This window comes from Gymnoscopelus braueri (genome assembly GCF_963280865.1).
Source record: "Gymnoscopelus braueri genome assembly, chromosome: 24".
In the NCBI taxonomy this organism is placed as follows: domain Eukaryota; kingdom Metazoa; phylum Chordata; class Actinopteri; order Myctophiformes; family Myctophidae; genus Gymnoscopelus; species Gymnoscopelus braueri.
This window is the reverse complement of record NC_137626.1, coordinates 28325394-28345005: the sequence shown is the minus strand read 5'-3', so window position 1 is coordinate 28345005 and position 19612 is coordinate 28325394. Positions and strand designations below refer to the sequence as shown.

The following is a 19612-nucleotide window of genomic DNA, read 5'->3' as shown; positions in this document are numbered from 1 at the left end:
GGGCGAATATTCATACATTATTAGCAGTGCCTGGAATATGTGAGATTACAGCAATAGCCCGACGTGTACGTAAACGAGGATTTAGGCTGAATTCCCTTTTTATTTAATTCATGAAAACCTCAAATGCACCGTCATCTAGGGCCTTTCATCATCCAATTCCAATTTATGCACAACCACTTCCTAGCGCACCCAATTTCCAGGCTTTGATGATTCTGATGTGGCCTCATCTCAGCACAGAAACTTAATGAAATCACCATATTATCTTCCATTTGGATAAACAGACAAACATCATTACCTTAATTTGCTTGCTCGGTGCTGCCTCCTCAACGCTTTTTTCGTACTGTTGCTTCAAAGCCTGCATGGAAACCTTTGGTAGGTCCTCTCCTCCGACGACTGTAACTAAATTACACACAAAGAAGACGAAGGCTGCCTCATTAAGTCATTCCCAGCAAAGGGAAGCTCAGGGGGGATTGGAAAGGGAAATAAAATCATTTCATTAAAAAGCTGAGTAGTTTTCATTTTCCAAAACCGTGCAGCTGTGATTGCCCAATTTCCACTCTCCAATATTGTACCTTCCTCAGTTTGCCCTGATTAGACTTACTGCTATGCACTGAATAGCAGAATCACTGGTGCTGTCAATTAATTCCCTACGCTTATATCATAGCCTATTGGACCCTTTATACTTATATTGGACCCAATATACAGCAGCCGTGTGATAGAAAAGAAAGGGGGGGTAAGTGCAAATTATGTGATAAAAAGGCAGAGAATGGAATGTTGTAACCCACCTGTTTCATTGTAATGGTTTCCATAACTGGTGGCCACATCGTCGTGGTGGACCTTTTGATGATGGGACACCTTTGGAAAGATGAAGGAGAATGAAATTAGCATTTATGCCAGCGGTACTGGAGCCCCCATTTGATTTCAATCAGTGAAATCAAATGGCACAGAGGGACGCAGACGGGGGGGAGCGGCCATGGGTCTGTACCTCGGTTTGATCATGAAGGAAGGTGGTGGAGGGGATGACCTCTCTGGCACTGCTTCTCACTGTGACCTCTGAGGAGCTGGACACTTCCTGTCACATATAAAGCATTGCTTAGAAATGTTACACACACACACACGCGCACACACGCGCACACGCACACGCACACACACACACACACACACACACACACACACACACACACACCATGTTTTCTTCATCCCCCATGACAGATGAAGCTGCCTTTATCTGCAGAAAGATTTTGAGCGCAAGTGTAATCAAATACATCTGTGACAAATATGTTTTTCAGTGTGATATTCTTTGTTCTTGAGCTTCTTCTGAGAGAGAGAGAGAAAGAGAGAGAGAGAGAGAGAGAGAGAGAGAGAGCGAGAGCGAGAGCGAGAGCGAGAGCGAGAGAGAGAGAGTGAGAGAGAGAGAGAGAGAGAGAGAGAACTGTAGCTGAAGTTCTACTGAAGTGAGAGAGCACTATTGGAAAGAAATAGCAATAGATTATGAGAAATGATGGAGGAAAAAAAAACTACGTCAGCCATTTTCTCAGACGGTGGGACGTGTGCAATTTGAAGAACAAGATGTGTCCTCCCACGATCGAAATACAAGAAACCTCTGCGCTTATGTCAGTATAATGTATTCCTTCCTTCAAAACCATATTTGTACATTGTATCTGTATGCAGATGCATTGAGCAGAGAGAGTGGTTGGATGTGTCTGCGCATGGAGAAGTGGCACCCTAACAAAAATAACGACAGACATTCCTTTATCCTCTACCAAACCCCTGATACGAACCATTAAGCATTCAGAAGAGACCCTCGCATGCTCAATGAACCCATTCTGCCTCTCGCCTGAGCGAGCAGATGGGGTGAGTGGCATGGCGGTGGGCGCTGGATTGACCTTACGTCGCCGAGGTCTGGCGAGAGACCACGGCGTTCCCTTTAGCCCACCCATCAATGACTGCCCAGGCTCGCTCTGGCATTTTCCTCACGCGCGATGACTGAGGGAGGCGGAGAGTAAGTGAGCCAATGAGGCGAGCAAAGTTCCTTGATCTGCCCTTACGGAGTCCAGGCCTTTATCAGCCAAGTCTCTCATAATGAGCCACAGCTGCGCTGAAACCTTTCAGAGGCTGTTCGATTTTCCTCCATATGTCACGGACAACACGGGTTAATTTGTATACCAGTTTTATACTCAAAATGAGCCGTAGTATAGCTCATACCCGGGGGGTCTGCTGGACTCCCCACACTCTACCAGTTACTTGTCTTTCTGAATCTATTCTCTCTATATTTCACTTCTCCAGCCTTGCTACAGTATCTGAAAACATCACAAGACATCACAAATGCACCATTTACAAGTTACTTCTCTGGTTTCTGCCTTGGAGAGAGAAAGCTCTATATATGTTCAGGAATACAGTAGCGATATTTGAAATAACAAATAGGAACACGTACAGTACACAGGTACATGTTTACAGAAAAGGGGATTTAACCACTTGAACCCTAAATACTTTGTTACACATAACATTGTGGAAAATAGACGTTCTACAAGCTCACATCTGAGTGTTCTATTTTCCCCCGAATGCTCTTCTATTTTCATGGAATGTCCTTTTATTTTTGTAGCAGGTTCACCTATTATGACAAGCTCAGAACGAGGGTGCTAGTGTCCATGTGGTTAACCACTTAAACCCACAGCAAACAGAAAAGACACTAGTATAGAGTCCTGGGGGACTTCGCTTAACCGTATGGGGTTAAGTGGTTATGATGGGTTCAGAGACATTTCCAACGTACCTGCACAGATCTCTGCTGGATATTATGCTGGGTGACGGTGCTCTGGGAAGTGGAGGACGAAGAGGCAAACTCCTGGCTCTCAAACTGTTTCTTGACACTGGCCAGCCCTCCTGGCAGCGAACACGCCTCAGAGTCGTCCATTACCTAGAAAACAAAAAGGAAAGTACATAGCTTTCATTATTAATGTATATCTTAATGGGCATATGGTACCTCGGGAAACCTGTCCCAGGTCTAAATTGGTCCCTTATTAAGTGGCTGGAATGAAAAGCGGCAGCTCTGTGGCTCCCTAAGGAGTGGAGATGAGAACCACTGGGGTATGGTATAACAGATGGAGGTAATTGGATGTAATACAAAGTGAACTGATCTCTCTTCCTAATGGTGTCTTTTAGCATGTGGAAACCGTTCACTTATGGCCAGTGGTCAAGAGCTTAATGTTTAGCAGCTTTCTCTGATGGTATACGTATGCATTTTCCCCAAACAATACTGCTGGCGTTGAAAGCCCATGAGATACCGAGGTGGGGGGGCAGTTCCAGTTTGATCCTCTAGAGGGAGTAAAAAGCATTGGGCAAGATTACTTTTAGCTCTTAAAGGGATAGTTCACCCCCAAAATGTCATTTTTTCTATCGATTACTCACCCCAAAGATTTTTTAGTTTTTGTCGCATCCTAGGCCAATAATTTGATAACTGGTGGAGTTTTTTGGGTGAACTATCCCTTTAACACTATCCCTTTTTTGCAGAAGAAAACAATCTAATACCCAGCCCACTATAAGAGCGGCCCAATATAAGAGAAAAAAGAGACCTTTCTTTAATTAGATTATTTATTTAATTAAATATTTTTAAGGGTGAACCGTGCAAGTAGTAGACAAATAATATACAACGGCAGACATTTAAAAGCACCAACGATGTCTGTTAAAAATTAATTGGTAGCAATTATGTAATGGAAAATGGGCAGCTCCAATCTTAAGGTCAAAACTGCTGTGCAGTGCAAATTGCCAAAAACACAAACAGATAAACACAGAATTAGTCAAGGTTTCAATCATAATAATTCACTGTAGTAGCTATAAAAAAAGGAGTATTTAAGACTGTAAGACAACAACATCTGAACGAGGCGCGCTAATAAGCTCCTTTCTGGAGTGTCCGTTCATTCTCTAATGAAGTACTATAATACTGTCTCCATTAATTAAAGCACTTTCTGTCTGCAGAAGCACAATTACATTCCCTCGGTTTTCAACTTCGCACGCAGATGGTGAAGTTAATTCATAGAGGCTTCCTGTAGGTGTGTATGCAGTGCACCATATCGAATTTCCATATTTCATCTTAATTTGTTTTCATGAATCAATGCCCAATTTTATACTTTGTGGTATGACAGTGTCACAGCGCGCCGTGTCCATATTGAAGACACACAAGAGCCAGTGGCCAAATAATAACTATTATCCATTGTGTCCATCCAGTGGAACACAAGTAACGGTTTTGGACATGCAGCGACGTCATGTGTGCGTGCGTTTCTTTATTGTTACATCTTGTGTACAGATACATACGAGTAACATTATTTTGTTCTGGTTCCGCAGATATAGCAGCAGCAATAATAATAATAATAATAATGGTAATAATAATATGCATATGTAACATAACAGGCAAATAAAAAGGGGAATAATCATCAGAGAAGACAGTTTTTTGTCCTAGCACTGAAGGTGCTTTGTGCAAGGTGCTTACTTTATGGTCCACTTCACCCTCACTAATGCTCACTATAAGATTTTTCTATTTCTGTCTACTCACTCTGTCTGTCTCAGAGGAGGGCTGTGGACAGTTCAGAAACATGGCTAACAATGATATTGTTGATGGGGATTACAAGCTAATAGAAACTACAGCATTTCTCTTCCTGTCAAGTTAGCATGCTGAAATAGAAGCCATTATTCTTGCATTAATGAAAATAAAATAAAATAAATAAATCTCGTTTCCACACCTGCCTACCGATGAGGTCACTGGTAGACAGTTTTCTGAACTGTCCACTCCACAGCCCTCCTCGGAGACACAGGGCAAATAGACAAAATAGTGCCATCTTATAATGAACATTAGTGAAGACCAATATATGAAGATAGGTTGAAGATGGTTAAATGAAGTGGTCCTTGACATTATAAACATCTCTGTGCCAGTGTCCTTGGCTCTGTTTTCACACACAGGCTGCCTGGGGCGGGGCTGTTCATAAGCTTCCTAGCATTCCTAGCATTCCTGTAACGACGTAAGCCAGCAAGCATAGCTGTCTATCATTTATCATGTCGAGGTAAAAGCAGACTCAAGGATATGACAAGCCGCCGAGATCAAAACAACATCCGTCATCCAAACACGTCATCTGTCAATTAGCGTGGTGAAGCTACACGACACCCAGGCCGCAAGCACGCACGCACGCGAGCGAGCACACACGCGAGCACACGCGCGCGCACACACACACACACACACACACACACACACACACACACACACACACACACACACACACACACACACACACACACACACACACACACACACACACACACACACACACACACACACACACACACACACACACACCTGATGGCTAATGAGAAAGACTCCAGGAACGTTATTCGAGGTCAAGGGAGGTTGAAGCCAGCATCTAATAAACCCCAAGACATTGCAAAATGAGCGTTAACTAACACGCAATGCGAAGCGTTGTAAGCTTGTACATGTGCAATTTTCACTGAATGTTTGCCCATTTTGCATGTTCGCATGTTATGAAAAGGTCAAAATAGCGACGCTAGGGTTTATGTAGTTAAATATCCAAAATATGGTGCCCTCCCTCAGGTCTTCTGGCCAAGGGCTTCTAACTGTCACAAGTGTTAATTGGCACTCAGGAGCTTGCTGCGCATTCCAAGAAACAGAAAGCTATTCTTTAATTTGTTTTCTTGTCATTTCCATCATGCCACTGTAGTCCCCACTCCATGGAACCGCCTTCCCCTAGCAATAAGACAGTTAATTATTTTAAAGAGCTGCTAAAAGCACGTTGTTTTATAATGTGTTGCTTGCCTTCTGTGCCAATTTTAATGTGTATTGTTATATCCTGTTTTACTGCTTTACTATAAAGCAGCTTGTAAATCTCGTTTTGAAAGGCGCTTTAGAAATAGAACTGACCTCACCGTACCATATATTTATAGAAAGGTGAGCAAAGCTGGTCCTAAATAGGACTGTCCTTAGTCACATGTACCCACATTTCAGTCTCGCATTGTGATCCTGAAGCATCTTGAAGTTGATAAAGTGGAGACTTCCCTGCATATGAATTGTGATATGAAAATATATATATATGAAAATACATTCCGACTTGACTCGATTTGACGCGTAAGCGCCGTGCCTCACCGGCGCACGGAGACTCCCGGCAGAGGTGTGTCACCTCTGCGTGAGACCGCCAGAGTGCTGTCTGATGAATGACTTGGGTGATGCAGAAGCTACAGGGTGCTGCTAAATCAGTCCATCATGCATCATCGCGAGGTACATTAGGTTCAAGGACACGATGTGAAGCCTGCCGGAATCCATCACTCAGTCAGCATTCAAAGATGCTTTTTACAGAATAAAATATGACTCGACGTGCAAGCTCCCAACCTCCGGAATAATAAATAGCACAGCTATTAAATTGAGGCATCGCTAAATGTTATTGTTTACTGTTCAGGTGTCGTTGCAGCATGTTGCTACCCTGGATCAGCGTTAAAACGTCCAGGGTGACTAATCGATTTAACCACTTAAATCTATCTATACAGTACGTACTGTAGTAAATTAATACTCAAAGGGATAGTTCACCCAAAAAAAATTCTATCAATTACACACCCCATGAAGCCTTGATTTCATGTTGATTTTTGTTTTTGTCGCATTCCTAAGCCAATAATTTGATGACCGGCGGAGTCTCAATGAGTCCATTGAGTCTCCATGGGGTGAGTTAATCGATAGAAAAAAATAAATTTCTGGGGTGAACTATCCCTTTAACCACTTAAACCCTCTAGACTTAGTAAACTGGACTAGAGTTGGCTCTGTACTTGGACCACTTTTTTCTGTCTATACCAAATCTCTTTGCCCAAATTTGGCGACCGACCTACAAGCTCACAGCTTGTGGATCGGTTTGACCGTGCTCGGCTCTGTACTTGGTCCACACTGTTTCCCCTCTACACCAAATGTCTTTGCCCGTAGATAGCCGATCTACAAGCTCACAACACGTTGCAATGTGACACGTTGTGACCTTGTTGATCGAATGTAAGCTTGTAGGTCAAATAGCTTATTGATCGAATGTTGCGCCTATAATAGCAATGCTAGGGTTCAAGTGGTTAAAGAATGAAATATAGGCACTCCTATACCACCTTGTTCACATCAGTAGAAGCAAGGACATTTGTGACACGTGTGTGTGTGTGTGTGTGTGTGTGTGTGTGTGTGTGTGTGTGTGTGTGTGTGTGTGTGTGTGTGTGTGTGTGTGTGTGTGTGTGTGTGTGTGTGTGTGTGTGTGTGTGTGTGTGTGTGTGTGTGTGGGTGAGTAGGATGTGTGAGACAGAGTCCTCCTCACAAAAGACAGTGAAATTGAACTGCATTCTAGCAGTAAGCTGTAGAAGAAAATAAATGTTCCAGTTCAGGGCGCTTTATTTCCCGAACAGGCCTGACATAAAGCCTGACTGAATGCATGCTCCGTACATTCAATTATGGCTTTCATAAAGTGCATCGGCGCAGACGGCCTTCTCAAACTCGCTGCTTTCATTGTCCAGAGGATCTTTTCAATTATTTTATTTTAAAGAAAGAAAATGGACAGGGTTTAGCAACTAGCAACACAATGTGAGCTAATGCGTCTTTAGTACAGAGTACAATTCTTTTACTGGAGTTTTTTTTTTTTTTACCATTTTTTGAATGTGAATCTGCAGTATTAGTACAGTTGTACAGTATATATTTTTATTTGAGCGTGCGTGGCGTGTGTATGTGTGTCCGTGGTGGAAGAAGAACTCAGATGACGTAAAAGTAGCAATACCACAATGTAGAAATAATCTGTTTACATTAAAGACCTGCGTTTAAAATTGTACAGTACTTGGTAGTCAAAATATACTTTCAGTACCAAAGTAAAAGTAATCATTATGCAGAATGGCCCATTTCACAATATTATTGTATTAGTAATGCATTCATGTTTTTGTTAAATGTTACAGTTGGTTAAGATGGGGCTGATTTAATTCCTTCAACTTCAACTGCTGGGTCACTGGCCTATAATTTATCAGTTAATGTATGTTTGGTATTAATAATTTAAATCTGCTAAAGTAACTAAAGCTGTCAATTAATTGTAGAGGAATAAAAAGTACAGTATTTGCCTCTGAGATGTAGTGTACACTTTAACCCATTGATACCTGGAACGCATCTGTGTCACTTTAGATGTCTTTGGCTATTCAAAAATAGCAGATATACAAGCTCATAGCGCGGCACCTGCTATTTTTGAAAAATCTTGAAAATATTTTTTTTTTCCAAAAACTGTTATGATTTAGATTTTTTAAAAAGAATCGCCTCAGGTCTTAATGGGTTAAAGTCTGAATAACGTCTGTGTGTGTGTGTGTGTGTGTGTGTGTGTGTGTGTGTGTGTGTGTGTGTGTGTGTGTGTGTGCGCCTGCGCGCACACTAGTGTCAACTTGTGTGTTGTTATCTGCCTGCGTATCCCTGGGTGGCGTCTCGTTTCAACATCCGTGTGGAAGTATCGCCTTACCGATGAACTGGTGACTTCCTTCTTGATCACAGCTGCTTGATACTGGGCCAGGCGCTCTTTCACTGACACCGGTTCCGACCCCTGCTCCTCGGCCCCGGAGGCCCCGTTCCTCTGGTTCCGGACGCCTTCCTCTGGATTCCCCGACCTGGTTCCACCCGCGCTGCCCGTAGCTACACACACACAGACACAAACAAACAGTCAACACACAGTAGGAATTGACCTTCTAGGACAGTGATACAAAACCTTTTCATTTTCAAGGACCCCAACTTTGATTTCCATTAAGCTACAGAAGCCCATTTGATATGATTTTTTATCTCTGGGACCTCAATCTACACTGTCATATCTATTTTTATTTTAGATATGGTTCATCTTTTATGATATGATGTCATTTGTCCATGTGTGGTCAAGCCACAACTTAATACTTCCTACGGTTAATATGAGCATCAAAACAATATTTGTTTGTCAATAAATGTTTTTATTAGCAGGTTTTATTATGCATTCCATACATTCCATAGGGCTGAACCACACACATGGACAAATGACATCATCAACTTGCGACAGCCGTTGTCCCCTTGAGGAAAAGATTAACTATTTCTAAAACAAATAAAACACTTAAGGTGTTTTAAAAATATATACTTTAGTAATAGAGGGCAAGTATAATGTATTAAGGCATATAAGGCTTATTAGCAGGGATCCTTTTAATGTAACTCTGAAAGTGTACAAATGGAATGTGTACAGTTACAGCTCCGTAAGGATCCATTTAGTTCCTAACTATTAATAGCTGGGGACCCCCTGGAACCTCCTCAAAGACAACCTGGGGGGCCCACAGACCCAACGTTGAGAACCACTGTTATAGATTGTAAGTCCTCCTTGTTAATGTTTATTGTATCCCAATGGATCCTCTACACAGATGCATGGTCGGGATCGTTCCATTTCGCGAGCCATTCTCAGACAGTACAACTCATTTGCATGTCGTTACTATGATGACATAATGTGCTAAATGTGTGATTGATGTCAAACATCTACATTCACTCCCCCCAGGGGCGCCGGCTGATATTTCAACTCGTCCTCGTTGCTCTTCAACTCGACAGCTCAATGAAGACTGGAGGACCAGACCTTGACATTTGATAATTGGGCTTATGGGACATTCTATAATGAATGCTTCGGTGCAACGTAATGTACAGTATGCAAATGTCCCCGCCATCATACGTTAACCTCGATGGGGTGATCGGATCAAACCGAAATAGTTGTTTCAGCTGGGACATACTGTATATAGGCTATGTTGAGACTGGCAGCTCAAATTCGATTTATGGCCTATCCAGATAGGAATAATATTGGTGTTGTCCTGGATACACAAATCCGATTTGATCAGTTGCAAGTAACAGCGTGGACACAGTCAATCCTAAAGATCCAATTTGAGAAACAAGTTGGATTTTCCTGAAGTCTGAACAAAGCCTTAGACATGGTCGAAGTGTATATCATTCGACTGATTCACACCATACCTATGAAGATGAAAAACAGCATTAAAGGTAATATCTCAACGTCGGATCTTTTATAGCTAACAGTTTCGTCAATAGTGCACTTTTTTATTTCTAACCCCGAGGACCAAAACCCGACCCTAAGGGCAGAAAGACTGAAAATCAAAGACAATATTTATTAACACAGCTCTGGATTGTTGTAGACGGTGAAATATCTATTCTACAATGAAGCCTGGCAGGAGGTGGACAGAGGGCTAGAAACACATTTCTAAAGGATGATTTACTGTGTGCTTAGTTGTGGGCCGGTGTTTCGTGCACCGGAAATAGTCGATCTACAAGCTCACGACGTGTCGTGCTGTGACGCGTCGTGAAGCTTGCAGATCAGAGAATTCTGGTGCGCAGCCACCTCGCTCAACCGAGCATAAATCAGGCGTAAGCGGTTCTGTGCGTTGGTTGGCGGGGCGTCCCCGCGGAGAGCCAATTAGAGGAGAGCATTGATTTTACATTTGACTCTTGTGTGCTACAAAGCATCATTAACCCATTAAGGCCTGAAGCCGATTCTAAAAATGTCTTCTAAATCCTAACAGTTTTCTGAAAAACATATGTTGCTATATCAGTGGTGCACAATTTTTTTCATGTCAAGGACCCCCAAAATTATATGTATTTGGCCTCCGACCCCCAACTCAAAATATTTTGTTCCAGGGACCCGCAGAAGCAAAGATTTTAGTCAAAAATGCTCGCTTTAAAAATTACATATATTCAAAGATTTGCGCCAATTTGCCAAGATTTTTCAAAAATAGCAGATCAACAAGCCCTATGAGCTTGTATATCTGCTATTTTTGAATAGCCAAAGTATAAAATAATGGTTAAAGTAGTTAAAATATAGCTAAAATCGAAAATGACACATGCTGCTTTCCCGGTCTTAAGGGGTTAAACATCTGAGGAGGCTGCGTCAGGGTCCAGCGTTCCACCCACAGTAGACCCTGAAGCTCTCACAGCGCTGGTCTTACCCTCTCTCTGTGGACCGCTGTGGGATGAAAGCAGCAGTCCACACACAAATACTTTTATCTCGCTCTCACAGCGTAAACCTTTTGCTAAATATTATTTCAGAATCGCTCAGATGTTGTTGTTTGTTTTTTTTTCCTTGCTTTTCTTGCAACACAGGTTGCCGCTTGTGGTGTTTATTATTACCACTAATTCAATACCGGCTGAAATGTTTATGTGAAATCAGATTCTCCCCTCCGGGGTTCTGGATTAATGGTTGGCCTCTACAGAGGGTTTGATTAGTGAAAAAAACAAGAAACAGAGGGCAGGCGTTTTCCTACCCACTTCAGCTCTACGGTGTATTTCGTTGTACGAATTCTTTTGCAAATAGCGGATCTACAAGCTCACAACATGTGGCACTGCCATGCGTTGTGAGGTTGTAGATCCGTTATTTTTCATAGTTAATGAAGATACATTATTAAATTGCTTAATTGGGACATTATCAAACATAATGTTCCCAAAGGAAATACATGCTGGCCATAAACATCCCTACCGGTGTTAAAACATTTATAACCAGAGGAGGGATATCAGAAGGCATGGATTTTCACCAACCATCCCCCCCAGGCAAATCGAACCCTGCCTCTATAGACTACAACTGACTCACAACTGAACATCTCATTTGGTTCCACAGAATACTACTAAGGTTAAGAATAGGTTGCTTCGTACTCTAGTCTAGGCCCTTACATACCTCTCATGTGCTACTGCATAGCAAGCTACACCAACATGTCTTCCTCAGCCTGCTTATAGAAAACCTATGAATACACCAGCTACTCTCACTCGATACGTCCTATTCCTGGAAAACGTGGATTAAGCATTTGCCCGAGTCAGTCAAGTGCCCACCCGGTTTGATCTGCGCTCAAACCGAGCCACAATATGGGTTCTTCTGCCGGGGTTACACCGCACGACTCCCGGTCATGAGTCAGATGTGCTCTATAAGCCACGTGATAAAACCACGTTCCCATCACTCCTCCACTTTTAGCCTCCTGCTACCGCCGGCATGTTAGCGCAACCAATAACCACGCCGAGGGAGAAATAGAGAGAGAGAGAGAGGCAGAGCCTCCGGCAACCATCCAACAACCGCAACAACCGAAAATAAATCGTTTCATTTCCCCCTCCCCCCACCCAACCAGTTTGCATCCCATAAATACAGGTCAGACATCCTACACCCGAGGTCACGACGACGAAACCAGACACCGGCGTGAACAGAAAGCACCGGGGATAATGCCTCTCATTTATCACCGGGAGTGAGAGCCCACGTCATGTAGTCTGGGGCCGTCTGCCGTCGGGACAGACGGGCGAACGAGGGGTTTCGGGGCCAAAGAGCCACACCGGTGACAACAGTATCTCGGGTATCTCAGGCTTCCGAGAAGGCATGCTCTCTGGGTGCAGAGTTCGAATAGCAGTGAGCTGAGGTAACGCATGAGGGGGGAACAGGAATGGACCGTGAAGATGTCCTTGCTTTTTATAAAGCGGCCCTGTCTGCAGAGTCATGTTTCCCTGTTACAGGGGAGAGAGTGAGAGCGGATGTGAGTTAGCGAATGTTGGTGTGTAAGAGAGAGAGAGGAAGTGAATGAGTGAGAGAGACAGAGAGAGAGACAGAGAGAGAGAGAGAGAGAGAGAGAGAGAGAGAGAGACAGAGACAGAGACAGAGAGTAATAAAAAGATGTCAAGGACATTTCAGAAGTACACAGACACTCCGTTTTTTTCTCTGTGCTTCCCAATCCTCCCAATCTCCTCACTGGATATAACCAGCGTTTTATTGGCACTGTCACTAACCAATGTTTAATTAGCAATGCTGGCAACTTCAACCTTAATGACGCTCTTAAACGGCTTTATCGCCTAAAATGCCTCAGTCTAAATGGGGGCTTAGTCTCTATTTACCTTTGTGATATCGTATCGGGGGGGGTGGGGGGGGGTGGCACAACACAAAACGAGAAAAATCCTAAAGGCCTACTCCTTGGGCAAGCACTTAGCTGATATCAACCCCTGCCTTTTGATAGAGAGAAGCCGCTGGACTTCTCACATGCCTCTCCAGAGCGAAAACTGATATCTCTCTCTTTTTACCGACCTCATTCTTCTTTTTGCTGATTCTTATTAGCTGCTAATCTCTTCAACTGCCATGACGGTGGTGCTTTCAGCTGGCACCAGTGATAGGAGAAGAGAGGAGAGGGGAGGGAAGGGGAGGCAGATTGGCGAGCAGTCGATGGGGAAGGCAGACATGCCGGCAGACAGGCCACGAGGCTGGTATGCACGATTCAGTGGCTATATTGGGCCAAGCCCAGGGCCACACCGACACCCCTGCTGTAGCTGCTTTCCTTGCTTAAGCGCTCAAAGGTAGACTGCTGCTGTGCCGAGAGAGAGACCAAATATATTCAGCTCTTTTACTCTCAAAAGACTGACTCGGGCGGAAAAATATGGAGAGGGTGCATGTCTGAGAAAGGAGAGGAGAAAATATAACCCCAAGGGCGAGGCGAGAGAGAGTGAGTACGTGTGTCGATGAGGGAGAGAAAGAGAGCAAGAGAAAGATAGAGAGAGAGAGAGCGGGAAAGAGAGAGAGAGAGAGAGAGAGAGTTGTGCGTGTGCAGAAATGTGGCCCCTGCCTTTCCTCTGCTCACGTCGGTGACTGAAATAAGCCCACATTTTCTGTTCGCTAGCCAAACTGGTGGCCAGGGGCTTTTCCCTGCAGAGGTCTGAGAGCCAGGAAACCAAAAAAAGATTGACATTAATTGAAATGTCATCCACGCATGGGTGATTTGCAGGCATGAAAAAGTTAAAAAAAAAAAAAAAACAGCACAATAATTGAACTGTGAAAAAAAAAATAGGATGTTCTTGTGCCCTCGAGTGCTCCCATGTGCTAGGTTAAGTACTTTGTCTCAGGCCTGTCATGTTCTCAGAATACTCTGGCTAAGATATCAGCGGGTCATGTCTGGTCGGCGCTAAAATGTGGGGAGGGGCATGCGCGTTTTTATAAGAGTCCATGTATTATGAGAACTTAGCACGCAACATCTCATTTTGTATAAGAACTACAACGTTCCAACAAAAGTTAAATTACCCTACATACAGGAACTGTGATTAATACTCTTAACCACATAAGACCTAGCGTCCCTATTCTGTCAAAACATTCAGCGAAAATAGCAGATCTACAAGCTTACAACACAGCTATTTTCAACAGATATTTGGTCAAAAGATATTTGGTCAAGAGGGGAAAAAAAGAGCAGGCCGGCTATGCAGAATCCTGGGGAACCCCAGTTAAGTATATAGAGTTTAAGTGGTTAAATAACTATCATTCCTTATTTACGCAGAGGATATTTCGAGTCTGCCCACACTGGTAACATCACACAAAGTTGGAAAAAATCTTTAAAGAAAAGCCATCTACAGTTTCTCACCTGCCTTTTGTGTAGTCAATCACTCCATGAGGTATTCAAAGTGCTATACATGCGTCAGCCATTACGTAAGTCAACTTTCAAATGCCGATAACACGCACGTGAGGCTCACCTTGTTCTTCTCTGTCGCTCTGCTCTCTACAGCAAATGCCAATAGAATCCCAGTGAGGAGGAAAACTGTGGGGTCTCGGACCTCCAGGAAAGCACTTTCAAGGCGGATGGGAGGGGGGGTTTGGTGGTTGGTCACCGAGCTTTGCCCGGGGCACGGACGCCCAATCCTGGTCACAGAGACAGCGAGGGGGGGTATTGTGCGGAGACCAGCTCCAGCAGTGTGCTCCTCAGCTTACTGAGCTTATTGAGGCCCAGGCATACAGTGACAGCTGATTTTATTTTAGAACCCCCCCTTCACGAAAAGAAAACAGGAGGAGGTGGGGGTGGCTTTTTTTAGGTGAATTACCCAACATGCCCTTAGCCTTGAGTCACAGTGGTCTTATGGACGCATGTTTAAAGACATAGTAGGAGAATGAGGTAACGCGGCGTTAACAGCATAAACATTGAGGCATTGCCCCGGGCACGTCATGCAGTACACAGATAGTCGCATGACTGTACGCACATTTTACAAATAGATGGATGGAACTGGGACACCGGCAGGTCTTAGATTTTGATAGCTTGCGGCTATACATCAAATAGTAAATGGTAAATGGTGCGGCTTGGTGCCTTTAACCAAATCGCTTTATAATGTGCTTAACCCATTAAAACCGGGAACGCATCTGTGTAACCACTTAAGTTACACCATTATTTTATACTTTGGCTATTCATAAATAGCAGATATACAAGCTCATAGTGTAGCACTGAGTGCCGCGCAATGAATTTGTAGATCTGCTATTTTTGAAAAATCTTTAACATTTGTGCAAATTAGAATATATTTTTTAAAGGGAACTGACTCGAATCTTTGCTTCTGGTGGTCCCTGGAACAAAATATTTGATAAATGTTAGCTTTAAAAATATATATTCAGGGCGCGGGTTTGACTCCCGATCCCGGCAACCTTTGCTGTGTGTCATCCCCCCCATCTTTCTCCCCATTGCCTGTCAGCCTACTTTCTTATCAATAAAGGTAAAAAAAGACCCCCAAAATATATTTTTAAAACAAATACATATACAGTATATTCAAAGATTTTTATACTTTGGCTTTTAAAAAATAGCTATTTTTGAATAGCCAAAGTATAAAATAATGGTTATAGCTAAAATCTAAAATGACACAGATGCATTCACGGGTTGAATGGGTTAACCAAAGCACTTTATGATGTGCTTAACCTTCACCCATTCACACACACACACACACACACATGGCAGAGGAAACGATGCAAGGTACCAACCTGCTCATCAGGAGCAGTTAAGGGTTAATGTCTTGCTCAAGGACACTTCGCACTAGCCCAGGGGGGAACCCAGAATCGAACCGGGAACATTCAGATTCCCCAAGTGGCCGCTCTACCTCCTGAGTCAATGCCGGCCCGAAAAAACAGAGACTGTGAAGAGAATGTGGCCCTGAAAAAAGCTAGCCTGAAAAAATATTGCTTTGTTTAGGATACACGTGAACTGTCTGAGTACTTGCAAGGTACAGCTGACAGTAGCAATGCTAATGGCGTCCTTCTGTCAGCTTGATAAGGTGCCTAATAATCTTCCTTCATTTTACCTTTCCATTGCACCACTCTGTCAGACCGTTGTGCTCAGATAACCCATCCAATCCGGATCAAACGCATGTGTCATTTTAGATTTTAGCTATAACCATTATTTTATACTTTGGCTATTAAAAAATAGACGATATACAAGCTTATAGCACGGCATCGAGTGCTGCGCTATGAACTTGTAGATCGGCAATTTTTTTGAAAAATCATGATTTCTTTAGCAAATCTTTGAATATATATTTTTAAACATTGTTAACTCAAATCTTTGCTTCTGGGGGTTCCCTCGATCTAAATATTTTGAGATGGGGGTCCGCGGCCAAATACATATACATTTTGGGGGCCCTTGACATGAGAACGTTTGAGCACCACTGATATAGCAACATACTGTACGTTTTTTAAAACAACTGTTAGGATTTAGAAGACATTTGTAGATGCGTTCCCGGATTGAATGGGATAAGGACTCTTTGCTGGAGTTGCACTGAACAACTGCAGGCTCTGATCCACCGCAACATCTCAGGGAGAAAAAGAAGAGAAAAAAAAAAACTATCAGAGAACATTGTCCGTTTCTCTCACGCAGCGTCGATATGCGAGAGCCTGATATCGTCTGTCTGGAACAGTTTTGAGAAATGAGGGAGAGAGGTAATTCATGATGCACAATTCCCATTGATTCTCTCGGGCAGCAGAGGTCAGAAACTCAGAGAGTCGGATACCACCTCAAACGCTTGCTGTGTTTCACAGATGGAGCCAATATGTGCATATGTCACACACAATAAAGTGCCACTGATGTATTTCTCTACATTGTCTGCTGACAAATTGCTACACAGTAAAATCCTGAGTGTTGACTTAGCTACATGAACCCTAGCATCCCTATTCTAGGCACGTCATAATAGGCAAAGATTCAGCAAAAATCGGCAAACATTTGGTGAAATTAGCCGACCTAGTCCTTGTGAATGAACGTAGCATAAAGATGTCATAGATTCCTAGTGTATTCCTGGTGTTAGCAGCGATTAAGATTCCCACCCTGTGTGTAGGGAGGAATTAATTGGCATAACGACTAAATTAGGGAGAAAAAGGGGGTAAAAAAAATGGCTACTTTAGGGGTGAAAAAAAGAAAAAAAAAGATTCCAACCTTGGGATAACTTTTTTTTTTTGAACCAGTCCAACCTGCATTTTACAGCAATGCCACACGTCAAAACACTTGAAAAGATGATAGCTATGATATCGCTGTTAACACTGTGGAGAACAGGCCGTACCGAGGGCAAAAAGGACACTGGAGCAAGAAAAGAAACCTAACAGGTACAAATTGGTTATCATTATGGGGAATGAGAAATCATATCTCATTGTGTTCTGCTTTTCTTTTCTTCTTTTACCTTTACTTCTACTCTGGCTCCAGATGGATTATCAAGGTCAGACTATCATGCTGTTTTTTAACACCTGACCACCATGTGTGCGGGTTGGAGGTGTATAGCCACGAGCTTAACACAGCTATCTCTATCCAGCTCCAACCCTTCAACCGGGCTGGCTGGCCCCCTGAACTCATGACAAACCCTCCATTTCCCCCCCCCCCCCAACCTTTAAACTGGTGACCTCCTGCGTGGTGTTGAGCTTAAATCAAAGACTGCCCACTGCAGGCGTTGCCCTGGGGGCATTTCCATGCCGCATCACATTTTGACCATGACCCAGACCTGTACAGTACGTCATTGTTTTCCCTAAATTGAGGCTGTGTCCATGCTTATATAACCCCTTCAAGCTTGTATCTGGTTCCTCGCTCCACTCCGTCACCACGAGGAGCTGAAGTCATTACTCTTATAGGATAGAAATCCGAGGACTCTCTCTATCTGTCTGTCTGTCTGTCTGTCTGTCTGTCTGTCTGACTGTCTGTCTGTCTCTCTCTCCCTCTCTCCCCCTCTCCCTCAGGTCCATGGAGTTGCCTCGGCAGCTCATCGACCAGAGAAAAGCTCTGGTTATCAGGCTGGTTGGGGAGGCTGTGCATGGCAGATAATCCTGCTGAAATTGTGCATGGATTTCCTGTTCTTCCTGACATGGAAAGAAAACATGCTCTGGTACTAGGATATACCTAATGATAAGAGAACCCCCCCCCCCCATACACAACCCATGAAGACCATCGCCCACACTGGATTACGGAAATGAATTTCACACGGGTGCTGACATGCAGTGTGTTGTTTCATTTGGTGTGTCAATGCCTGATTTTAATTTCAGATGCGGAAAAAGAATCGTAAGGAAAAGGGTCATCAAGTACAACAAATACAACCTCTTTTCTACAGCATGGCTCTGCAGGAGGCTCACCATCTATGAAGGTCTGTCTTTCTGTGTTTCTTGTACAGTATATATACAAATAAATACACAAATAAATTAGTTGGTGCGTTGGTATCAGTCAAAGGGTAATAAGAAGAACAAGTAAACAAGACTAGGCTATTTGAGAGAAGACAATAAACAACAGAAAAAGTAGTAGAATAGTAGTAAAATATACTGCAAGTGTAATGATTTTTGGTGGAGAGCTCTGTGCCTGTTTTAAAGCCGTTCATCAGCCGTTGATCTATATTTAAAAGGCCAGGGCTTTGTTGTGAGATGTGGAGGTGAGGAGGGCAGACAAAGCTCCTGACAACGTACCTCCATCAATCATCTGACCCTGTAGATCACGCACGGCACACTAGATCAGAGGTTCTCAACCTTTTCAGACCCCCCAAAATAATCATATTTGATTGATTGACATTTAGTTTGACTCGGTTCCACAGATAAATATTGTGAAAATAGCCGATCAGCTATTTTCACCATTGCTGCCTCTTTCTTATATTATTTGACCAACAGGATGAGAACCACTGCACTAGATCAGTGGAGATCGCTGTTTTTCCCACACAGGGTCGTGACCCATTTTGGCTCGCGGACTCGTTTTTATGGGTTGTGAGTAAATATGCATTTTATTTTAACCTTTCCTACGATTTCTTTCCACTAACATTTTTCAAAAGATTAAAATAATCTAACATTTTCAGGGCGATCCCATAGCCAACATTCAATAATGGTCCAATAAGATCCAATAAGCGAGTCCTCGGTTCGACTCCTGGCCGGGCCGGACCATTTGCTGCATGTCACTCCCCTAATCCTGTAATCCCTTATCCACTATATATCTAAAAACAAATAAAGATAAAATCCAGAAATGTTCAAAAATAGTGAAAACAGCACATCAACAATCTCACTAAGCGCAGTGAGCTTGTAGATAGGCTATTTTCACTATTTCTGAAAAGGAAAGTGTTAAATTGCTTAAGCCCTAAGCAATTCATTGATAAAGTATTTTTGAAAGTTTGGGTCCAGGGAGGACACCAAATTTCACCTTTGGGGTCTTGAACCGAAAAAGTTTAGGAAGTAAACTGAGGGCAGAGAAGGGGAAAGACATGCAATACAGGTCTCAAGACGGAATCAAACCAGGAATGTTGCAGTCAGTGTGGTCGATGCACCATCCGGTTAGCTGCCGGCACACTCCACATGATGCGTTTTATCAAAAC

General features: G+C 43.2%; 1 protein-coding gene across 3 annotated transcripts in view; it reads right to left on the bottom strand.

Annotated features, from left to right (window-relative positions):
- xirp2a (xin actin binding repeat containing 2a) overlaps positions 1-19612 on the bottom strand; it is a 59052-nt gene that overhangs the window by 12349 nt on the left and 27091 nt on the right. For 2 of the 3 annotated variants that reach the window (XM_080422150.1, XM_080422151.1), the window contains exons 3-7: positions 8502-8671; positions 2771-2914; positions 986-1072; positions 786-855; positions 296-399 (exon numbers count right to left, since the gene is read on the bottom strand). In XM_080422150.1, the coding sequence (XP_080278276.1) occupies positions 296-399; positions 786-855; positions 986-1072; positions 2771-2914; positions 8502-8671 (575 nt within the window). Of the gene's footprint in view, positions 1-295; positions 400-785; positions 856-985; positions 1073-2770; positions 2915-8501; positions 8672-14518; positions 14746-19612 lie in introns of those variants that run through there. The other variant, XM_080422152.1, reaches the window with a different exon arrangement.